The 25,541-nt window shown below is 33.0% G+C and overlaps 1 protein-coding gene and 2 long non-coding RNA genes across 4 annotated transcripts; 2 read left to right on the top strand and 1 right to left on the bottom strand.

Annotated features, from left to right (window-relative positions):
• Nucleotides 1-938: 938 nt before the first annotated feature.
• LOC116346789 lies at nucleotides 939-1,765 on the top strand. The gene is made up of 2 exons (XR_004201634.1): nucleotides 939-1,052; nucleotides 1,198-1,765. It is a non-coding gene; the product is annotated as an uncharacterized LOC116346789 (long non-coding RNA).
• LOC116346729 lies at nucleotides 1,723-3,024 on the bottom strand. The gene is made up of 2 exons (XR_004201631.1): nucleotides 2,711-3,024; nucleotides 1,723-2,612 (listed from the first exon to the last, which is right to left on the bottom strand). It is a non-coding gene; the product is annotated as an uncharacterized LOC116346729 (long non-coding RNA).
• A 5,508-nt stretch (nucleotides 3,025-8,532) lies between these two features.
• On the top strand, nucleotides 8,533-25,254 carry LOC116344211 (glutamate decarboxylase). Of its 2 annotated transcripts, none has more exons than XM_031772698.1 (9): nucleotides 8,533-8,816; nucleotides 9,147-9,191; nucleotides 10,133-10,201; nucleotides 13,826-14,059; nucleotides 18,061-18,629; nucleotides 18,747-18,814; nucleotides 22,220-22,298; nucleotides 23,754-24,098; nucleotides 24,271-25,254. In XM_031772698.1, coding segments are annotated over exons 1-9 (1,584 nt in total). In that variant the 5' UTR covers nucleotides 8,533-8,815; the 3' UTR covers nucleotides 24,445-25,254. The 2 variants fall into 2 exon arrangements, with proteins under 2 accessions (XP_031628558.1, XP_031628637.1); XM_031772777.1 differs by having other exon boundaries at nucleotides 8,987-9,191.
• The last annotated feature ends 287 nt before the right edge of the window (nucleotides 25,255-25,541 follow it).

The following is a 25,541-nucleotide window of genomic DNA, read 5'->3' as shown; positions in this document are numbered from 1 at the left end:
TTACAGTTTGCACACAAAAATTTAATTTTTTTCAACTAATAGGAACTCTCGCAAAATTGCGTTATGAAAATAATGTGTTTACGGTTTTGACAGATTATTAATGTCAACGTATACGTATACGTAAACACTTTCTCCACATTGTGGAGAAAAAAACAGATATGTGGCATACCAAGAGATGGTGTTGTATGTTATGAATCTTTTTTCATTGTTTGACATCAGGGGGGGTTGGTTTCGGCCTAGTTTTGAATATTCCTGCCGAACTTTTAGCCGATGGTTTAGCTGGTGCAATAGCTCAATCCTTTTCGTATCCCTTGGATGTGACGAAAAGAAGAATGCAATTGGCTATGATGGATCCAGCAACGCATAGCTGTCCACGAACACCAACGAACGAACCATTCGTTCGTTTTCAATGTATATTTTGTTCGTTCGTAGAAAATGAATTGTTCGGATTTTTCGTTCGTATGTTCGTACTTTAAATCGATTTTTCCCGCTTATCCGATGGGAAATCGTGAAAAATAAGCAAAATGTTGACTCTCATAGGGAGCCACAACATCCGAGCAGTTCAATAGCCTAAAGTTCAATATCCGGTGGAATTTGACCTGAATTCTAAAACTTCCATAAAGATATTCTACAAAAAAAACCATTCTTCGTGTAATTGTATGTATTTTTAATTGTAATTACATTATGGAAGTTCTGGAATCCAGGTCAAATCCTGAGAATCCATTGATCAGCAGAATTCCACTGGATTTGGACTCGAACCACTTTTTGCTTATTTTTCACGATTTCCTATCGGAAAAGTGGGAAAAATCGATTTAAAGTTTTCCCAATTTATATTTATTATCGCAATATTTTTATACATTGAGGAAATAAATTTCCAGAAATTACGAACGAACGAACGTGTTCGTTGTTCGTTGTTCGTACGAACATACGAACGAACAATCCGAACAATTCATTTTCTACGAACGAACGAACGAACAAAAAGACCAAAAAAATATTCTACGAACGAACGAACGAACGTTCGTGGACAGCTATGCAGCAACGGCTCGATTTGGGTACGTTATGTAAAAAAAAAATATTTTCAATTTTCTTTATGCTGAAGTTTCATGCTTATTTACAACAAAATATAATTGCATTATAATCATGTTATGTTTTTTGGCTACAAACTTAATATATCACATTAATAAATGTTTGTTTCAGAGTTAGAATGGTCACGACACTCAAGCACATTTACAATGAAAATGGTATTGTCTCATTTTCTACATACGAGGTACTCAAAAAAGCACTAAATCTTGACACCGGCATGAAAATTTAATTACAGGCGGTCTTTTTTCCGGAAAACGCACACATGACAACAAAGTTCATGCAATAGTTTAAAAAAAATATCATAAGTGTTAAAAAAATCAATTATTTTTTTCTTTTAATTTGTTTACCTGTTTTATTGGAATTATTATTTTTGTAATGTTGAAAATGTATGACAATGGCAATTTGTCAAAATGAATCAATTGCATCACATTAATTAAGCAAAGGCTAAGACAGTAGGTAGTATTTGCTTTCAGTGGCATAAAATAACTTAAATACCTTGGTCAAATGTAATTAAATCTCCCAATACGTTAGTCATTGGATTTTCCACAAATCAACAGCCAATGGTCATCATGATATTAGTTAACCAATATTGTTGAATTGTTCTTGTGTCTGGGCGTATTATTTAAAACAAAATAAGCGTGTATTGTTACATTGTTAAAATATATTGATTTTTTACAACTTTTATACACAATATTTTAGTACTAGTGTTAGGCCAATTTTGCCCATCCTTCTAGATAAGCGAGTCAAATATATATATATTGTCATCATGAACAATGTCATGTCATGTTTTTTTCGAAATTTTTGTAAAATTTGTGGGACAAAAAATCGATTTTTTATGAATTTATTTAAAATGTGTTAGAATTCAAATTAGTAAATTTTTATATGACTTTTTTCATAACATGAATAAAACCAGACAATATATTGAACTAACTGGTCAACTGAGCTAACAGTACGTAAGCCAGCCAAATGAATATGAAACAATAGAAGTTATTGTTATAGTAATCAATCACTTTGATTAAACCAATAGAAGTGATTCATCATTATAACAATAACATTTATTGTTTAAGCCCATTTATCTGGCTAACGTACTGTCAGCTCAGTTGACCAGTTAGTTCAATACATTGTCTGGATTAAAGAACCAAATAAATCTTTTTCTGCGATCAATTAATCAAACTAATTGGACTATTACGAAAACTACCATTTGCTTTTGCTTTAGCATAGTGAACAGAATTTTCTCCGGTTGGTAAAATATGGATTTTTGAATCGAATTTCTTTGAATGATTTGACATCGGTGTTTTCGTCGCCTTAATCCTTGGTTTTTTTAATACTTTGATAATTGATGGCCCCAATTCAATTTTTCGACCGCGATTACTGTGGACTTTTGTGTGGTGCTGTTGTGCTTGAATCAAATCACTGCGAGTTGTTGGTCGAATGACAATTTTTTTAATTGGTGTATCATTCGACTCTACCGGATAGCTCATCGTTGATGAAATTATTATCATCATTTGAAACAAAAATATCAAAACAAACTAGTGAAAGAAGAGAAACAAACAAACAAATCAAATTTAAATTAAACCAAAGTAACACACAAATTGAACAAAATAATAAATATATATGTATGACAAACTTTTCTCATGTTTAAATATTCTTCGCGCAAAATATTATAGCTTCTTCTTAAAATTCTTGTATGTTCTTCTCAGTTAGTGATTGAACTGATACTGTTGAAGCTTCATTGGCATAGCAGCATTGAAATTCAAAAAAATTTAATAATAATCACGTCCACCACCATTGCAAAACAGTGTTTGTGAAAACACTGAAATTATTACAAAGTCGATGTTGTCTTATTTTGGCGTTCAAATGCGTATCTCATTATTGTAAACCGCTTAAAGTATCGATTAGTTTGTCTACGAGTTTTTATTATAATTCAATTTTATTTTGTTTTTCCGTATAAAATTCTATTTTAATTAGTGATGCGATTGATTTTGTTCATCGCAAATTACTAGAAATAAATCATAAATAACATCGCATGTATGTATGAAAGATTAAATGAAAAGCCTTGAAAAAAAACAATCAACAGCATCAAGTGTTATTCTACTTTTGTATACGTTTCTTGTTTAACCATTTCGATCTTATGGTTTTTTTTTATCGATGTGTGTGTTTGCAGTTCAATTTAATCTGATGACGTTACTATGACCTTGCTTCTTTGACACATAAAAAAACGTGTAGATGAAAAAAAAAAACATTTGGGCTGGTGAGGTAAGCACTACTTAAATATCGATTTATGAATGACTCGGCCGAGGATAAATATGTGACCCGTAAAAAATGATTATCATCTGGTTCATTAAACAAATGAAATAACAATAACCATGTTACGATGAACCGCGCAATCAAAAAATTCCAATGCAATATTATCATTTACACGTTTCAGTCTGCAAAGTATATGGAATTTAATTTTGTGGAGTGAACAAGATACAATATTGTTTTTTGAAGCATCATTTTCAGCGACTAAAGTGATATTCATTTTTTTTGTCAATTTTGTTTGCAATTTCAGCTGGCAAATGGGAGGCTGATATTTTAGAAAAAGATCTTAGCAAAATGAACACGCAATACATTGTTACTTTTCCGCACACACCTAGTGTGAAAGGTAAAGTATTGGAATCGGTCGAAAAATTTACACCCATAAAAAATGTGTTTTCTGGGTGTTTTTGGGGCCAAGGAACACGAATCTAAAAATTTGTTAACACGATAACTTTCAAACAAGAAAAGTAATTCAAAATCTGACTTCACAGGATCATTGGGGGTGCCGCGGAATAGAAACCATTAGATTTTGAGCGACTTTGGTTGTTAGAGTGACGTGTCATGTCTGGTGTGATACCCATGGCCATCCATGGGAAAAATTCAATTTTTCTTCCAAAAGTGATATTTAATGTATACTTTAACACTCGTGTAAAAATGTGTATTGGGGGGTTTCGACACACTTTTCATACAAAAATTTCAATTACATCTGCAAATTTTTACATGATAACGATATCATACAGGCATTGAAAAGTCCAACAAAAATTATTTGTATCGCAAAACTTATATCAGATTCAGTTTTCTCATGAATTCATATTTACGGTAAAAGATACGTAATAAATGCATGTTGTGGATCATAGTGCGAAAAAGACATATTTTACGGATGTAAGACATTTTATTTTTAGTTACATTAAAGTAACTTTTAATTAATTCCAAAACACTGACATTTGTATTCCCATCGATTATTTCAATCGTACACATAGTGTTTTTCTTCTTAAAATAAATTGCTCACCGTTTTTGTGAGTTCGAATGAAACGAGATGAATTCTGTCTTTTTTTCACCAACAACTCTAAACAGCTCCTTTATGCTTGCGATTTGATATTATTTCCTTTGTCTTCTTCTTGAAATATGAATTTTAAACTAATGAGTCATTTATTTTTCGTAATCTTTCAACCGAGCCATCTCTTACCTCTTCTCAAATAAAACGATTAATTGCACGAATAAATTAATTACTTAATGTCTTCTAGCACCATGTGGTAATGCTGATTATTTTTATCAAAATTTTGATTATAATAAACAATGATAATCAAACAGCTGTTTAAATTTCATTATTAAGTCTGTTTTCATCTGTGACTTCAAGCTAAATAAAGTTTCGTTTATTAAAGTTACGTTTATCACTTGATTACTCTTGATTCATGATTAGGTGTGTCTGCACGATTTCATATGATTAGTCTATTTTTACACTATTTTTATTACTATTTTAAAAAAAAATAAAAATTATTAAATGTTAATATGTATTTTCAGTAGTAATTGGATTTAATAAGCAACCACATGCATCGCTTGCGCAATCAGTGAAAAAAATGCATCTAGTTTGAATACGATGCGCTTGAGTTACAATAAAAACGTTCATTTATCAAAGGTTACCCAGCTTGAATACAAGACATTGTAAAATTTGACTGTTTCTTAAATTTTGGTGAATATAACAAAATTTATGGCGTTCTCGGTCAGGTGCTTTATCTTATACGAGTCCAATGACAATACGTACGATGTTGACGTCTACAAGTCTACAGGGTGTGCCAGAATAACTGTCGGGTTTATATGTAATATTCATACGACAGTACAGTCTATTGTGATACACCCGGTCTTGTACCGTTATGTTTGTTAATCCTTAGCCAAAGTATTGTGATAATGCGCATTTCGATTCATTGTTTATTTGAGAAACGTCAACTCGTCTTAAATTTGCACAAACGTGGTTTTCGAAATATTGATATTTTCCGACAGCCACAAAATGAACAGGCTTGCATGAGATTTAACGTACCATTAAACGATACAAGGAACGTGGCACTGTTTACATACAAAAGAAAACCGGGAGAAAAAGATCCGTTCGTACAAAAGCACTCATCAAACAATTCAAAGCCAAAATTCGCCGAAATCGCCAAAGAAGTTCGAGAAAGCTGGCTCAAGCGCATAACATCAGTCATACTTCAATGCTCGTCGCAGGAGACTTAAACACGACACCTTTCAAAAAAAGCCGTCGACATGCAAGCCAGAAAACAAAAATGCAAAGATCTGTTTCACCGGCACGCCAATTCAAATATCGATTTTTCGGATGAAAAGTTGTTTTTGCTACAGCCAAGTCTCAATGCATAAAATGATCGTGTGTATGCAGTGTCTGCAGTAGACATTCCTGAATACGAAAAAACCGTTGAACGATTTCAGAATGTTCCAAAACTGATGGTTTGAGACGTATTTTCGGCCGATCGAAAATTGGCCACAAGCCAAGAGATTGTTTCAAAACGAACCATGGGTGTTTCAGCAGGATGGCGCACCTGCACACCAAGCTAAAATAGTGCAACAGTGGTTACGAACAAATTTGGCCGATTTCATTGACAAATATTCATGGCCGCCATCGTCTCCCGACTTAAACCCATTGGATTTTTTTGCATGGGACTACATGACATCGAAGGTCAATCATCTAAAGATTACTAAGGTTACCAATTTGAACACATTCAAAAAGAAAATCGTAAAGATTTTGAACGAAATTCCCATGAATGAATTGTGTTCCGCGTGCGACTCATTTTCAACACGTCTGAAGCTAGTAATCAAACAAAATGGGCGAAGAATTAAATCCAAAGGCTAAATCTAAAATTTCATGTTAAATCCTACTAGAAAATAAAATCAAATCAAAATTCCACTCCAAATTGTCGTTTTCATATATAAACCCGACAGTTATTCTGGCACACCCTGTACAATATTATAAAAATTAAATGTATATGGAACATATAAGATACAGATTCTTCAGCCCCAGAGCACCGGAAAAATTCCACAGTTACCATTCGATAACATAAACCTAAGACACGAACTACACATAGTGGACTATGCTCACGATATATTCTGTATGAATACTAACTTGTAATCTGAATAAAGGCAGTCTTCTTGGCATAACCAAATCAACAGAATACACCCTGTTTAATAAATATATATGTACGCTGACACTTCCAAATGAAAGTTATAACGTCATTAGCTTTTATTTGATAATTATTGATAAACAAGATATAATTTTTTTTGTCTAGACGAAATTTACAAGACGATTAATTTAAAAAGGTGAGATGTATATAATGAGGACATGGATTTCATTCTACATTCGATCTGAAAGTTGAAAGCTTTGCTATTTATGTTCGAAATTCAATTTTTTGAATTTGGAACATTTGTGTTTACTTTGAGCAGTTTGGTTCGTGTTACATTTTCCGAAATACATTATCAATTTCCAGAATTTTTTTTTTGTTGTCAACTTAATACCAGATTCAACAATGAGGGACTTAATTAAAAAACTAATCCTGGAAAAAAGTAAGTTATTTTGAAAGGAAGAAAGCGCAAGCAAAAAAAAGCAAAATGTTTTATAGCTTGTGATGTTATCGTTCTGAAAAAAAAAAAATCTCAGAATAAAACACTTTACTTCGTTCTTACGTTTTGTGTTTGGGAAAACCTATAATTTTTGCTAAGAATCACTTCAAAAAACTGTTTTCAATGCGAAAACTTATATGAATGATTGAAATCAGGCCAAGTAGTTAATTCTTAAGATCTTGGAGTCTTATTTTTAGGCCCGAAAAAGAAATGTGAAATTAATTTTATATCACTTTGCAACATTACTCTACCCTTCAGGTGGATTGATAAAGTGGATTTTATCTTTTTTAGTTTCTGTGTAGAATACCATTAAATAGAATAGTGAATGATTTCCGACGATTTCCGAGTGTAAAACATTCAGTTAATTTTGAATGCTTTTTTTCGACTTATAGCGGCTGTCTTGGTTAAAATTGTTTGTATTTCATACAAATTTTCAAATCCAATCAGTCAGTCAATTTGGCACGTCAATGTTGACTATGATTATTCTGTTTTTTTTTATTACTGCAATCTTGTGTTTTGGCGATTGCCTACAATTAAAATAAAAGAATGGCTGCAAACAAAACAACGAACATGCGAATTGTATACACTAAAGAATTTCCATGACAATCACGTATAAATGGATCATAAAATTCAATTCCTATACTGTAGTATCAGTGTATAAACGAAACGTGTATAAACGATGATTGTTGAGGAAAAGCGTGCGTAGGCATTGATTTAAAAGATGTGATTCAGAGTTTTTATCTCTTTTTTTTTTCTTGCATTGTGTTTGTGCGTTGATGAACAAAATGGAATCGAAGAAAGTGGAAAATAGCAAAAAAGTTCGGATAGCATGTTTTATTGCATGCACAGAATAGAAAAACTAAAACAACAAAACAAAACACAAAAAGTGATGCTACTGATAGCGATCGAATAGAAAAAGTTACAAAATCGACAATTTTGCAGCTGTGAAGTTATATCTTTACCCCCTCTAAAAAACACTTGTATTGATGTTTTTTTTTTATTATTACAACAAGCCCTGTTGTCGAAACCATGGGAAGAGAGCAAAAATTGGAAAATAGTTCAAAACACTTGATACCTAAGAGCCAAACGCTTTTGGATGAAATGCAAAGTATGGAGGTGCCAACAATAAAATATATTTTAACAAAAAAAAATTACGCTCCATCCACCCACGCAAACCAAAAAAACATGAATATTGATGCTAAGCATTGAGAGTATCCAAAAAATTTCCAGCCCACACATTATTTACCGTGTGTGTGCGCGTGACAATAGTGAACGCCAAAAAGGATATGGCTCCGCCTACAAAATATGGCAACTCATGACGTCATCAGGAGTTTTATATAAATGGTTTGAAATGTTATGGATTAAAATCGGTAGCATTCGTCTCACTGAAAAGTTTCTCTCAGCCAAGCCATGGCTCTCGCTATCAGGCAACAGGGGAAGCATCTCTTATGTAAAACCGAATATGTGCAAGGCTCGCAATTCATTTCCTCATACAAATACTGCAAATGAAATATGTTTGGAGCATGTGAATTGAACAATGTGCCATAGCTTCGAAGATCGTCAGACAGTTTAGCCGTTTTGTTACCGTCCGTCCTGTAAAAATTAAACGAAAAATATTTTGTCATCGAAGGAACACACGAGAGAGAGAAAACTCACATACACACAGATATATATACACATATCTGTATATATACCAGGCTTAAAAAAAAGGGAAGAAGAGAAAGCTTCATACCTTTCACAACACTACTCCAATTCAGAAAGGTTAAACGAAAGTCGAAGCCGATTTCAATTAGTGGGCCTGTGATTGTTACGAAGTAAGAAATCGTATTGAAATTACGACACACAAAATTCAATTGAATAGTTTAAAAAAAAAAGAAAGAAACAATTTCGAATTCAATTGAAAAATTATATATTCAATACTTACATCAATCTAATTAAAAAAAGACATAATTTTACTTTTGGTTTTACTTTGTATTTCGTTAAGAGTCTTCTCAAATTGTGATCAATTTGCTTTGGTTTGTGGCCAACAAAGTGCTTAAAACTTTGAACTCTCACACACTGAAAATTATACAATTCAACACAACAAATTGTTTGTTTTCTTTTATTTACGGGACGGTGGTTTAACGAATATATTGTACACACAGTGATTATCATTAGACAATACATCGAAGACCTGAGAAGGTTAATTGGTAAGTTAGAATAAAGCAAACGTATAGAGATTTGAAGAAAATAAAAAACAATTGAAGAACACTCGTTTTGAGTATTTTTCAATTCGTTGAAATACGGAAGCATGACGACAAGGGTCATGGCTTATTTTTCTTATTACATTCAGTGTGGTTGATTTCTTTCAATTTGTTATGAAAGCAAAAATAAATTTGATTTTTTTCTTCTACGCCAAAAACACTTCTCCATAAACCAACATGAACTATTCATTCAAATCTTTCATACCATGTGCTCACAATGGTACAATCATGAAAATCTACGTCATTAACGAAAGAATGAAGAAAAAAGAAATCATTTGAGTGAAACAAAAAGTTGACCATTGAATAATGAATCATTTTATCAAACTAAAAACTGCAATCTAGTAATTATGATTATATGAAGACTTTTCAAGGTCACTCATCTCAAGAAGAAAATATCAACTATTTCGAGAGCTAAAATTCCCTACTATAAATTATACAACACAAAATATTTGAAAACCAAAAATTAAGTTTTATCTTCACTTCGTTCCAAAACTGAGCGAAAATTAAATATTTTCTTACAAAATTGAGCACATAAGCTTAAAATAAACATTTGGTCATAGAAATACAATAATTTTCAAATGGACTCATCCAAGTAATCAATACATTTGAATTTTATGTTTGTATATGCACGATCATCTGATATATTGTACAAAAAAACGTGGTACCTAATTTTTAATCTATGGGGCATGTCCTAGATTTTTTGTGTACAATATACCAGATGATCGTGCAGATTCATTACCAAAAAGAATCCACATGTTTTGATAAAAGCCTAAATATTTCATACAAAAGATTTATGCTTTTTCATGCTCATTGCCATAGCACAAGAAACATAAATATTTACATAAAAAAAAAAAACATAATAAATATAATTTTTTTTTTAATTACAGAACAAAAAATGTCTATCAATCCAGGAAACTATAAACTGTCTGAAAAGACTGGAAAGCTAACATCATCAGGTAAGATTCTCTCATATACAGTTAATTTTTAAGAGCTTACTGGAGTTAGAATGATATTAATAATCTTGAAGAATGATGAGTTTAACGTGTATGAAATTGAATATTAAATGGTCTTACTTTACCGTTTAAAATCCAAAGATTTGTCATGTTATTGGTACAAGTCATATTTTTTTTGCTCGGTTCCACAAACAAATTACAAATCTATTAGTTGCAATGAGTAAATGTATGTAAATAAAACGGATGAGAGGATTTTCTCGAAATGCTTAGCCATTTATCTTGGTTAGCATTCGGTCGGAATCAGTGCAAATATTTAACAAGTAGGGATAGCATATATAGTAAAATTGTGTGGGCAAACGAAACAAAGAAAATCCTGCCTTCAGTCATAAATCAAAGCAAATAACTACGTTCACAAACGGAACACCGTATGTTTTCTGCACATTCAAGTAGTTGCTATTTTTTTTTTTGTATTCGTGGGGTGTGTATGTGATACGAATGCGCGTATTTGTTTACATGCATTCAAACATTTGAATGTGTATGAGTGTGTGTGCTTAAATACATCTCACAAAACGGGTACACATCCGATTCACTACAATTCAGCTTAAGCTGTGTGTAATCGGTAATGAAATATGTTTGTGACACCAACTAAACATATTTTACCAACAAGTGCCATTAATATGTGTATTTTATATTTGGCAAGATATTGAACATAGCAAACAAAATGATAAATAAATGACAAAAAAAAAGAGACGATATATGACACTTCCAGAGAAACGACAGTCAAAGATATTATCTCTGTGTATCTCATAATAATGAATAAAATCTAGAATTCATTCTGTTTCACTCAACATAACATGATCGATTCGAGTTAAAATCGCAAAGATTTTTTCTCCCATTTTTTGTTCGAGATGATTGAGACTGTGTACGTTTTTCTCTAACACTCCTCAGTACGGAGTACGGACCATTGAGAATGCCAAAACAATATTGGCAGAATGTGTCCTTACGCTATCGTTTCACAGCAGTTTTTTAGAAGAAGGAGATGAAAAAAAAAATGAAGTGCACAACCCTCGTAATTTGCTACCGTTTGTGGCGCCCGCAGCAGAGTTGCTCTTCTGCCATTGTCGAGAGTCGAGATTGAGTGGGTAAACGCGTGCAGGAAATGTAATGCGATAAAATGTGTAACATGTTGATAGCGCAATGAGTGGGCGCTATAATGTGCATCTTTATGTCACCATTTCCTTCACATTCAATAAATACCCGTGTCTATTTTCCATTTCTCTCCCTCTTCCCTCCTTCTCTCTCTCTCTCTCTCTCTCTCTCTCTCTCTCTCTCTCTCTCTTTCGAAACAAATATTCGACGTAGAAAATAGTTTATGTAATCGTTTTAATCAATTTACGGTTTTAAAGATAACAAAAATGAAAAAAAAAATATTGAAAAACCTTTATGAAACAAAATTGGCTGCATTCAAATTTTCCCCTTCAAATTGTTCAGTGAAAATACAATTTATATTGTTGAGTTTTTTTTTTTCAATTTCGTTTCGGAAAATTCGTTACTCATTAACGAGCTTGGCTGTTATCGTAAATTATAATGGGAAACAAACATCTATTGTTTCTAAAATGTTTGTAGCTCAAAATGAATTTTCCAACTTCCCATGAAAAACTTCGATAATAAATCAAATGGGGTTGAATTAAAATCGGAAGAACACTAAGCTTGACTACTATTAGAGTATTTGGAATTTTTAATGTAAACATTCCAGAGTGTGTGTAAAATGAAATAGGTTGAGCAGCAATTCCATTATGTTTTCATATATGAGGTTTTTTGTTTATATGTGAGGGTTGAGTAAATAACGTCAGAAACAATGTATTTACCATACATGCACGCTTCATAATCGATGACGAAAAATAATCGGTAACAATCGGTTTGTGGAACTTGACATGTTCTCTCAAGAAATTCCACTGAAATTGATTACATTTATTGAAAGATTTTGGCGCCCCCAACACACACATTAAAAATTCTTCAATTCAGATACATAAATATTAAAACAACCTATTTACGGATGAGGGAAGGTTGTGAATACAAAAGTACATGGTATTAGGTTCCGTTTTCATTTAAAAGAATATGTGCCTGTTATTTATGCCGAAATGCAAAAAGGCAAAGCTATATTTTATCGCACTTATCAATCAATGTGTGAAGTAAGTAAAAGTGCCTTCAATTCGATGCTTATTATTCTATGAGTGAAGACTTTACTGCACCACTTGATACCTAACCGAGATAAAATGTGTGAGAGTCGGTCGAGGGGCGAGAAATAACCATATTTTGATATCATGCAGTGTTATGGCATTCAATTCACAATTATGGCTAATTGGAGATTTAGACGCTCTTTTAACTTCCATCAACATATTTATTCACACATTTTTCATTAGATTACCGAAGATGTTACGACGGTGTGGTCATTTTTCTTTCTAATAATTTGTGTGGAGCAATTCGAATTCCATTATCACGATTTATGCAAGACTGTGACGCAGAGATATTTTTCAGTCGTTCAAAACACAAAATAGACAAAAAAGAACAACTACGAGGGGGTCACTTATGAGCAAATGTATGAAAAGTTTGGGCTAAGATTTAAAAAAAAAATTCTTAAAACTAACATAATGTGGCGATAAAAAATCCATCATAATGTTCATAAGCACAAAATTTATTTTTATCTCCAAGAAAGAAAGGAAAAATATTGGTGATTACGATGGCATGGATTTCTTTTTTTAGGACGGATAATGATATCATCGATTTGAACATTAAAAAAATATACTTTCTTAAGCCATCCACTTTATACTACACCCGGATATACTACACATTACTTACTTGTTTATCACTACATACCATCATCATATAATCATATTTGATGTGCAAATCAATAGCGTTGCGAATTATGTTTGAGGCTGTAGTCAGTGTTTTTCTCGACTATCGAAGATAGAAAAACGTAAAACATCGAGCCCACATTCCCCAGAGATATTGCGCATAGTCATATTCACGAATCAGCATGTATTGATCAACTGTCGAAATCCATTGTAGTCGCACATAATCTCTGGATAAATGAGAAATTGATTTTGTTCCACAATTCTCGCTCACTCGTTATTCTTCTTCATACATTTAGGGTGGAGCAAAAATATTCAAAAACGTCATCCATTGCATCACGATATATTTAACACTGAACTATCCATTGTTTTATTGTGATTTTTTCGGTAAACCGAAGAAATTTTGCCAAGAACTTTTGAACGCATTTGAAAACTGTTCTCTTTTCATTTTGGTGTTGAAAAGGCTTTGACTAGATTTTTGGAAAACATTAACACCCTATACATTCACATTGAATGTCTTTTTTTGGGAAAGATGATTTTTTTTTTATTTCACTACGTATTCTTATTTGTGTGTGCTTTCGATTAGGTGGTTGTTTTTTTTTCTCAACTTATTTTGTATTCATGTAATAAATGTATGGTTAAGCCCGACCTTATCTATGATAAATGAATGGGTCATACAAACATGGCCTATCAATATTTCCCTTTCACTGCCACTGAAAATGCCAAACTCAAATTTATGTGTATTTTACTTTTTCTTTTTTTTTTGAATCTGCAGATATCATTCCAGCAGCAACAACTGATATAGAAACTAGAGAGTTTCTTTCGAAAGTCGTTGACATTTTGTTGGATTACGTGAAAACGCAAAATGATCGCAATGAACGCATTTTGGAATTCCATCATCCTGAGGAAATGAAGAAGTTGCTTGATTTGGATTTACCTGAAACGGCATTACCATTGCAGCAATTGATTCAAGACTGTGCCAAAACTCTGAAATATCAAGTGCGGACTGGTGAGTAGAAAAATAGCCTTATTAAACAAAAAAATCGGAAAAAAATTAGAAAATTAGTTGGAGTTAGCTGAATAAAGGAACATATCCGTACAAGCCATTTCATACACGACCATATACGAATTGAATGACACACCAAATTGGCTTTTTGTGAGTGGTTTTTTTCTTTGGATATAAATAAAAAATCAAACTTATGCTCAAAATACCGTCTTGGCCACCGAACTTCCCAGATACAGCATTTGTATGAATGGTATGAATATGCTTTGTTGAATATCAATCAACTTGAATTTGATTACATTGAATACAAAACTTTCATCAGTGTTGATGTTGCGCATCCCGATTGTAACAGTGCAACGACGGGTTTTTGTGTAACACAAATTGAATTAATGTATTTCAATCTGGTTTCAATTGATCGAACGATGCATACAGTGCGTGCGTGCATGTGTATGTGGCCCAATGACATTGGCATAGAATCATATGGCTGATACGTTAAAATCGAATTTGCATTTAAAATCAACCACGAATCATGTTTGTAACAAACAGTATCATCGAAATGATGGTTTTTCTCCCACTTTAAACAATGACGTGTGAATTAATTACATTTCAGTGGCATTGGGTCATTTGTTTTTTGTCGCTGTTTTGCAATCCAAAAATTGACACTTCTTTCATCACTCAATATCATTTTATCCATTCATGAAAGTGAATACGATTCACAAAAGTTGCACTACAAATTTAAATTACACTCTTAATAACCGCTATTTAGCATTTATTAAAAGCGCCAACACCGCAATAGAATGTAATCAATCAAATGTTACTGAAAATTGAATAAGAACGGGAGAGATCATGCACACCAATGTATGCACGCGCCTATGTGTATGTATATTTCATTGTCAAAAGTCAGATTCATGACTGCGAACAGAGAAGAAAAAAACACACACACACAAACAAAAAATCATCGAGAGGGTGACTGCTGAAAGTGCCATTCATATTGTAGCATATTGCGGGAGGGCACGTGTCTATTCTTAACTTGAACCAGAGTGGAGAGAAGAGCCGACGACGAATACAAATAAATACCCTAATCACAAACGTTGAAAATTGTTGGGTAGTGGCATTTAATCTAATCTTAGTCACGTGACCGCAATATGAAATAAAAACTCTTTATTGAATTTTAATGCAATTGTCTGCTGTGCTGTGTGTTTTTGTTGTTATTTGTTCGGCTCCTCTGGTCGATATTACTTACACCAGTTTACGCAAAACAATCACTGCCGAAAAAATGCACGGCCATGCAATCCGTAACATTCAAAATCCCATTTAGATTCACAGCAAATCTTCCACTTTCCATCTGCAAATATTTGTTTTAAAAACAAACATACCAAATTATCACTTTAAACACATTTGCTGGTTGGTATATATTTGAATGAAATTATGAACTTGGATGTGTGGATGTCAATGAGATAGTAGTAGAATTGTCTGGCATTATGTTTATATACATTCGGAAATTGCTTTCGTTTCTTATCTTGCCATCCAAATCGAATAGTAAAATTCAATTTTCTTGCGGAAGAGCAGATGCCTAAGATGATTTACGCAAAACTGCACACAAAATGCAAACAACAATACACACAGTTTACTTCCGCATGGTTCTTTTTTTTTCAAATCTATTTTCCTTTTTACAAACCATTTTTCCGGATGAATGGGTGTCGATGATGATACTTAATGCGTGTGTCTTCATCTCAATGTGTAATTTGATGTGGTTTTCCAAATTGGCCACTCTTTTTCATTCTCATTCTATCTCACTGCTTGCTGTACAAAACTCTTCCATTTCTTTCTACAGAACATTTCTACTGTTTGATTTTGGCCAAATATTATTTGTATATATGCTTTGTTACAGATATCAAAAGCCAAACAATAGCATTTTGTGTGCGGTTCAATGTTGCAAATAATTACATTTCATGAATTGAGTTGGGAAAATGCAATGGAAATGGTCCACAAAAATGACATCCGATTGCGATGTGTGTATGTTTGGAAAAGGGAGGAACAATTGAATTTTCTAACAACTCATGTTTCAATGCTGGTTGTAGAAATCGAATCGCATTCAAATCACATCATTTTTGTTTGCTTGATTCTATGGGTAAATTGTTGAGAAAAAAAAAACAGGTGAAAAGATATTTGTTACATGTGAATGTTTTTAGCGATATCGACATGCAATATTGTTGTAATGGTTTTCAAATGGTTTTTTATTGCGAAGCCTGTGTCCTTGTTGCATTTTTCCACGCTTTTCACATTGAATTTTTTTTTTGTCGAACTAATTTGAAAATTTTTCGAATTCCGAACATAAATGCATTTCATTTATTTGGTACGAGAACCCCATCTGCTGTTCGATTTGATATTTTTCTTTCTTCTTCTTGAAAAAAAAAAAAACAGGCTAGAATAATGAGGTCGATATGTGCCACTTGTATGTATGCAATGTAAACTCCCGACAAACAAATTATCCACATATAAAACACACATCACTATAAACAGTAATGCAAACATACAAAATCCCTAGTCATAAAATTTTTTTTTCTTCTATTTCATTCTCCTCTGTCGTCTTCCAATTTGCCCCCGAAAAAAGTATTTTTGCTCTAAAACATTTCATTAAAAGCAGGCAAACTGTCAAATTAATGCCAAACAGTTGGCGCATTCGATTCGTTTCAAAATTGAGAATGAAAGAACAGTGGCTGTACACTAAAGTAGGGATCAGTGCATCCAGTTAGAAAATAACAACGGATTTTGATTAAAACCTTTCCATCATTTCTACTGAGAGTGCCATGCAATGCGGAGTGGGTTCGCTTTGTCATTCAAAAAAAAAAAAAACAACATACACAACGCACGTCGTCGACGATGATGGTGGTGGTGTGCTGAATGACTTTTCCTTACACAGTGCTTGGCTTTTCCGGTAAAAAGCAATTTTTCGGGCCATTATTACATTGAGGAGGAATTTCCGTTATATTTGCATCAAAGAACATCATTCACGGTGACTGCACTTTCAAAATTATTAAATGATTAAAATGATAAAAAAATATTTAAGAACACTTTTCAAACTTTTAAATTCTTTTGAATAGTTTACGATGGACACTCAATTATTGGACTATTTTTCGTTCGGCTTTTCGAATCCTCGAATTTTTGTTGTCCAATTAATTAGCGCTGATAAAACCAGTCGATGCTGATGAAAAACATCGTATCGCTGTGCTTAATCACAGATTAAATGAATGTGAAGAAGAAAAAAATTCGAACACTGAGTGAAATATAAGTGCTTAAAAGAAAATCGAGAGAAAAAAAAGCAGCGAATATTGTGTTAAATAAGTAAGCAAATGGATGAAAAATGTAATGATTGTGCAACATTATTTGTCGGCTTGCATTCCACTTGATATACGTATAAAGACATCAATTCTGACACAGGATTATGTTCTCTACCTACTCAAAATGAAATGATTACGGTCGCTCAGTCGCTTTGCTCGGCGCACAGTCGTGCAGTAAATGACAAGAGTATTCTCGATCCCAAACAAATTACACAAGAGCCCACAACAAATATGTGTATATGTGCACTGGAAGAGATTGTAGGGTATTTTGTGCTTCCATTTTATTGGCAAATCTCATGGATTATTCCAGGACATTTGCTTTCAATCTAATGCATTTGTTCTATTTTGTTAGACTCATTACATTACCGATGGTTCTTATAAAACAGTAGACTGAATATTTTGGCTGCAGCGCGCCAGTGTTGTTTAACTACTCAATCAAATGAGTGACAAAAGACAAACATAAGTTCCATACAAAATCTATAAATGGTAACCACGGATAATTGAATAAAATGAATTAATTCATTACTAGCAAGAATCATTCACTCATTGTCTACTGTGCTATATTTTCTGCTATTCAAATATTTGTCTGAACAATTATATCGGTTGCTTGATTATAATCAATTAATAAATGTTGTTTTTTTTTTAATTTATCTCTCATTCAAATAGGCCATCCACATTTCTTCAATCAATTGTCATGTGGATTAGATGTGATTTCGATGGCTGGCGAATGGTTGACAGCAACCGCAAATACCAATATGTTCACATATGAAATTGCTCCTGTGTTCATTTTAATGGAGAATGTTGTATTGACGAAAATGCGTGAAATCATCGGTTGGAATGGTGGTGATTCAATTTTAGCACCCGGCGGTTCAATATCGAATTTGTATGCATTTTTGGCTGCCCGCCATAAAATGTTTCCAAATTACAAAGAACATGGTGCAAAATGTTTGCCTGGCGAATTGGTTATGTTTACATCTGATCAAAGTCATTATTCCGTTAAATCGTGTGCAGCCGTCAGTGGCTTGGGCACCGATAACTGCATCATGATTCCATCGGATGAGAGTGGACGCATGATAGCCAGCGAATTGGAACGCGAAATTCTCAAACATAAAAGTCTCGGTCATATTCCATTCTATGTGAGTGCAACAGCTGGCACAACGGTTTTGGGTGCCTTTGATCCAATCCCTGAAATTGCTGACATTTGCGATAAGTATGGTCTCTGGCTGCATATTGATGTAAGTATTCGATGTTTGTCTTAACTTTTTTTTTATTCCTATAGTTGTAGTTTTTATTTGCAATCTGGCCGAAGAACCATTCGTTAATACTATAACTGTGTGTGCTTCAATTTTTAGGCTGCTTGGGGTGGTGGATTGTTGTTTTCGCAAAAATTTCGACATCCTCGATTGAGTGGAATTGAACGGTAAGTGAAATTGAAACAATTTTCCAATGATAATTTCAATGATAATTATACGTATACAAAAATCTTATGAACGAAGAGAGTTCCACCATCGAATTACACCCCTAATTAACTGAGGAAAAACAGAAATCTGAAATCCTTATCAAACAACACCACCATTCTTCATTCGTATGTATTTTAAGCATGATGCAGCATATGTCTGCTGTGTGTGTGTATTGACATTGGATGGTATGAATGTGTATGTGTGCATGTGCTGTCATTGCGAGACGAATTAACAATGAATGCAGCAATAAAATCTCGCCTTCTGCAAATAATTATTTCACGATGATTTTGAATGGGACATGCGGCGGATGCTTTTGACACAAAACCGTAAATCACAATCGTTTTTTATATCATTTCATTTTATCCACGTTTCCAACATCATTTGCAACTGTTCCATATCAGTGTGTACAACATTTGAAATGTTTAAAAGGAGCTGTTGGTTTGTTTTCCTTTCATTTTGGCCGCAACAAATTAACTGAACGCCATCAAGAAATCTTCACACACAAAAAAAAACCAATCTATTAAACCGTTTTTTTTTTTGTTCGTGTTCTCATTTAAATACAATGCTTCATTCCAAAATCCATCCATTAATAGTAATTCTCAATTCATCAGTTGATTGATAAAAATAATAAAACCGCGTATTTGGGGTTTCAATTTAACGTTAGCCGACTGATGCACTTAAATTCTGTGGGTTTGATACAAATTCTTTACGATGGATTTGCATACAAATCAAATCCATTTTAAACTCAAGTAAACTTCTTACAGATACAGTAGTACATGCGGTACGATACATGATGGCCGCGGCAGTGTTGGTAATCCATTAAAGTATTAGAAAGCATGTGATTTATATTGTCGAATCGTTGGTTAAAATGGCAATGAAATGTTGATACACGATTACCTTGGTGCACAAAAGAACTTAAGTGCACTTATTAGCCACCAATAAGTGAGAACCATTGGCCACAAAATCGATACACATAAATTGAAGTGCTGTATACACTTGCATGCCATCAAATACGTTAAATCACATCAACTTATGCTGCTCTAAGCATATTCATGCATGTGAGAAAAGTGGGTGGTGCGCACACACATATATTCAGCAAGACGAGCCAACATTTTGTGCGGTGCGGTGAAGTGAGCATTTATTTCTGCTTTTAAATCTCATTTTATGTTTACATAACGGATTATATTCAATAAAGTCTCATTTCAATCCACTCGTTGAAGCTCCAAACATTTGCCATCATACTTAACAATAGTAATGCGTAAGCACCGAATAGGACCGAAGTGCGTATTATGTGTGTGTGTGTGTGCTTCAATGTCAATGAAAATGTAAATTGTTTGCTTGTAACCCCTATATAAATTTGTGTCCCGCATCGTATAATTTGGAACAGAATGTCGAAGGAATGACTCTGTAATCTTCTAAGTCTATTCAACACCTGTACTCCAACTACTGTATGTCACATCAATGGATGATCACATACAGACACAAAAAAACGACAACAACACAGAACGAAATATAAAAAAGAGAGAAAACAACAACTGAACCATATTCTGAGCAATTCATTCAATACCGAAAGATTTCGTAACACAACTCAGTGACGTCATTACACAATTTTTAAAAATTAACCAATATCCAGACATTTTTTATTTACAAATTTTTATATTTTTTCAATTGAAATAAAAAAAATAGTTTCTCTCAATTTACTGAAATCACTGCCTTTCGAAAAAAAAAACGAGGAACTTTGTACATAATAGTTTGTGTGCATCAAATCCGTGCACTGTCGACCTTCTCTACTATTGCTGACGCCATACATTGAAATAATCATCCTTGCTCCAAACATCTGAGCAATGGCATTGGAACGACACATATGGCCTGCGCACTCAATTGTACACAGTCTCTTGTTCGAAAATTGTTCGCGTTGATTATGATTATTGTGTTGCAATTTTCGCATCTATTCTTCGGTTTTCATTATAACATTCAATCTTTCTTATAAGATACAAAAACGTTTCCTTCAACACACAGCAACACTTACAATAGAAAGAGAGATGTTTGATTTAAATGCTCTTTGTTCCATGACAATGGTACCATTTGAAGCTGAAGCGAATGTATAAAAAAAGAACACTCCAATTAAACGTTGAAATAATAGAAGAATAGATCCTGTTTGTCGTTTGTTGACATGACCATGATAACAGGTGAAGAACGATGATGACGAAGAGTTAAGTCGTTGATTTTTTTTATTTTAAAAATATTTTCATTCATGAAATTGTAATAATTTTCTTTTTTTAATCGTTCGAAGTTCAATCTCCTCGTGTACTTGCACTGCAAATCATCTCTCCGTTGCTAGATAAATTGCGGCACACAAATTTTCATGTCTGTTGAATAATAAATGTAACCCTCTTACAATACTGCACACAATGATTTTTCCTTTGCAATCGGTTTTTGAATGCAATGGTCTTTTTGTTGTCTTTTCTCTTTAGTCTGTGTTTATTGAATATCGAACATTACGTTGATCAGGTCTGTTTCTGATATTTTTTTTGTTCCATTTTTCCGTGCGTACATCTGTATTTAAGCAGATTGTCGATGTGAGCATCGAGATGACTGCAACAGAATAGGCAGTGATTGCATCTAATAAAAAATTAAAATAAAATAAACACAAAGAGATAGATTGAGAGAGAGAGAGAGAGCGAGAGCTGAAAGGAAAAGGGAGAGGAACATCCCCTCATATTTTTTCATTGTTTTGTGCATAAGCTTGCTGCTATTTTGGTTGAGTTTTAAGTACAAAAAGAAGAGAACACTTGCGACAATAAGGACGACGACTTCAACCGAATAGACTCTTGTTGAACAACATGTTGTTGTACTGGCTCATTCAAACGAATGTTGTGTGCATTGACTTTGGGAAATGCCACTGTTCGATGCACCCTACTGTATTTTTCTCCGGGGTTGATGACAACGTTAGACACGTAAATATTTGCTTATTTTAAATCCAAAAGTGTCGCTGAGTAAATATGATAAGGGGTAAAGAATATTCCGTTTGGCAGCTCGTTCATTTTATGAGAACGAATGAAAACGCTGCGCGCGGTGGTAATAGTTAACAATATTAAATTGTTCCGAAGGGAATATTTACAATTTAACCAAAATTATTTAGTGATGTTGCAAACACATCTAAATTGATTAAATGCTTGACTGTGGTAACATCACAATCGAATTATTTTGAGATGATGCAATTGATGATGCGTTTAATTAAAATTTGGCTAATTTATTATCATGATTATTGTAACAAAGCCTGTGTGCTAATTTTTTTTTTCATTTGTTTTATGTATAGTTTACTAATTGATTTCCCTTTTATAATTTTATTATTCATGTTGCAGTGCACAATCGGTTACCTGGAATCCACACAAATTGATGGGCACATTGTTGCAAAATTCAACTATACATTTTAAGGAAGACGTAAGTATAAGTATACATCTTACCATTAACGTTTTAATCTCCTTATAGTACTTAAGCATATAACACAGAGAAAACACATAGCATTTACTCGAAACAAATGACACATTTAGCAATGTGTTTCGTTCGTTGCATTTTCCCACAGACGTACAAGCATTTGCACTCTCATTCAATTTGTTATCCAACAAAATGCTTTTAATCGAATTTAAATGTTACGGCCATGGAAGTATTTTATCGATTAACGATTAGCCTGCACACTGAAAAACCGTCATTTTCAATAAAATGATGAAGATGTTCGATTTATACTTAAAATTCAATCCTCTTCGCCATGCAAATAAAATCGAAAAGATCAAAAGTTTTTGTTCCGAATATCGACGGTATTCATTCTGACCGTTAAAGTACTTTGAAACATTTTTTAAATGAAAATTCAATGTTTTTGGGTAAAAATGTGCGATTCGCCATTATTGACGACTAGACTGAAAGATATTTGCACCATATCACAAAGAATCTATGTCAAGACACGAGCCAAACTACCTCTCTAAAACGTTTTGCAACAAATGCTGTTACACTTGAACGAACATTAACCAATAGTCAGAGAGTAAGAGGGAAAATGTGCATTGTTCAAATACCCATCACGGTATGCACGTTTACTCTACAATTTTATCGTTAAACATAAAACTGTATGTTTAATATTACTGCAACAATTTATATTGAAGGTTATTTCCGCCGATACGCTGTGTGTAGCATTCCAGGAAAATATTTTAATTAAAAAATTCCAACAGAACAACTGTGACCGATTTGAAACATATTGTACTGACAACGGTTTTTCGTTGAACGGTACATGTGTATGTGTCGGCAAGAATATGTTTTTGTTGGGTGGATGTTTTTATAAAATGGTCCGAGTTCGACTGAGTGAGTGAAAATTCGAAGGGGAGAAGATGTAGTGCAACTTTTCATTTAAAGATATTACACATTTGGTATTTACGACTGGCATGCAAAAAGCCTCCAGAATAAACTTGTTGAAAATGTCAGAATCTAGGGGTGAACAAACAAATTGCACACAAGAAGAAAAAAAAACGACCCAAAAGAATGAAAATCGGTGAACAATACTAAATTTTATAATTTGTATGCAGAACCAATACAGTTTTATCCATTTCGGTTGTAAAATTTCTGCCAAGGCACAGTGAATTGAAGAAAATAAATGGTTTGATTGATTAAAAAAACAAAATGCTTAGTCAGTTCATCTTCAACTGTATGAACTTGAACTCGTCAATTTATCAAACACAAAAGCGCACATTTCTTCCAACAACATTCAAAGCGATATTAAACGCGCACGAATACAAGATTTCGATTTACACACATTTATTGCATACGAAAACATGAAATCAATTAAAAAAATACAATTATTAAGTCTCGTTTTTTCTCTTTTTTTTTGTTTTTCTTAATAAAATTGGTTAGGGTCTTTTGATAAGCTGCAATCAAATGTCAGCTGAATATCTTTTCATGACCGATAAATTGTACGATATCAGCTATGATACTGGTGATAAAGTGATTCAATGCGGTCGCCACAATGATATCTTTAAATTGTGGTTACAATGGAGAGGCAAAGGCACTGAAGGTTTCGAAAAAACCATTGATAAGCTCATGGAGTTGGCCTTATATCAAGTAAAACTCATCAAATCTCAACCAGATAAATTCCATTTGATTATGGAACCAGAACTAGTCAATGTCAGCTTCTGGTATATACCAAAACGACTACGTGGCGTTCCACACACTCCCGAAAAGGAAGAAGAATTGGGCAAGGTACGTAATTTTTTTCTCTTCTTTTTATACTTTTTTATTCTTTTCTTTTACAATCATGTGATTGCAGTTGAAATGTATTTTAAGTTTTCACATTTTTATTAAAAAAAAAAAAAAATGTGCGCAAATGTGTGTTCACGCACTAAATAACATTCATTCATTTGTCCCAACACAGATTTGTCCAATAATCAAAGCTCGAATGATGGAATCTGGTACATTGATGGTTGGCTATCAGCCAGACGATCGACGGCCAAATTTCTTTAGATCTATCATTTCATCGGCTGCTGTTACCGAAAAAGATGTTGAATTCATGCTCAATGAAATGGATCGTCTCGGTCAAGATTTGTAAATTCAATAAAACAATCGCAAATTGTTAATATGAACATAAAAGTCTCAATATCTCACTATCGTCAAATATAAAGGAACAAAAAAAACCAAAAAACGTACAAATTTAAAAAAAAAACACACTATATCATTGTTCACTACTCATTTCAATTATGTAATTTCAAATAGCGTACGCCCAGAATGCGCGCAATTAAAGTGAACGGCAACTAAATGCCGCAACAGGTAAAGAAAAAGTAAACTTCAATTATTCTAAAGAGAAATACATGTATGAAAGTGAAAAAAAAAACAGCAACAACCAAGATAAATATCCGATTAGAGGAACATATCATAATCCTAACGGGAAGAAGCAAATATTATTATCAATTTTTGTTTTTATTTTGTTTGCTCTTTTGATCAATGTGCATTTACAAAAACCAAAAAAAATGAATCCTTAATGAACTTAAAAGATTTAATTGATAAGAACAAAGCAAGTATATATACATACATATATTTATTGTTGTTAAAAGAAAACACAAATTTATTGATAACACAAAAAATGCTATTTTAATTGTTGGAGAGTTTTTCGTTCAGATATTTTATGAAGAGAAAAATACGTTCGTGAATCAATATATTGTAAATGGGATATCAGAGGAAATGAAAATTGAATGTATTATTTTAGCAAAATATTATGGAAAACATTCAAACTCGCAAGCAAAATCACAAAAACTGCCAACTGGAAGTGAAAAATTACAAATGCCGAACTGGAAAATACTTATAATAAATGTTATACATATATCTATTCTTTCACTTAACATGCTCACATGCTCAAAAAAAACTGAACAAAGAAGAGGAAACAACTAACTAACTTTGCTACATTAGAAACACATATACTTATGCTAAATGAAAAAAAGCGTAACGTAATGGATAAGACAAATTTATGAAATAATGAAGAAAATAACCCAAGATCCCTCAATCGACATAGGACCGCTTTCCACATGAACATAGTGCAAATATAAAAAAACAGTAATTGTAATAGATAAAAAGATAGAAGAAAGAGATAAGCACCTATGCGATTACATCGCAATCACGCAGATTCGGCAATATAAAAGTAGTACAGACATA

The sequence above is a fragment of the Contarinia nasturtii genome, unplaced genomic scaffold, assembly GCF_009176525.2.
Source record: "Contarinia nasturtii isolate CC-2019 unplaced genomic scaffold, AAFC_CNas_1.1 Cnas_scaffold_78, whole genome shotgun sequence".
NCBI classification, from domain to species: Eukaryota; Metazoa; Arthropoda; class Insecta; order Diptera; family Cecidomyiidae; genus Contarinia; species Contarinia nasturtii.
Note: the sequence above shows the minus strand (reverse complement) of the source record. Positions and strands in the feature narration are given on the sequence as shown.

What these genes read in the sequence shown, in the direction of transcription:
- LOC116344211 (XM_031772698.1), top strand. An exon ending in TGGAAAGCTAACATCATCAG is followed by an intron (nt 10,202 to 13,825) that starts GTAAGATTCTCT and finishes TTGAATCTGCAG; the next exon opens with ATATCATTCCAGCAGCAACA. An exon ending in AGGAAGAAGAATTGGGCAAG is followed by an intron (nt 24,099 to 24,270) that starts GTACGTAATTTT and finishes GTCCCAACACAG; the next exon opens with ATTTGTCCAATAATCAAAGC.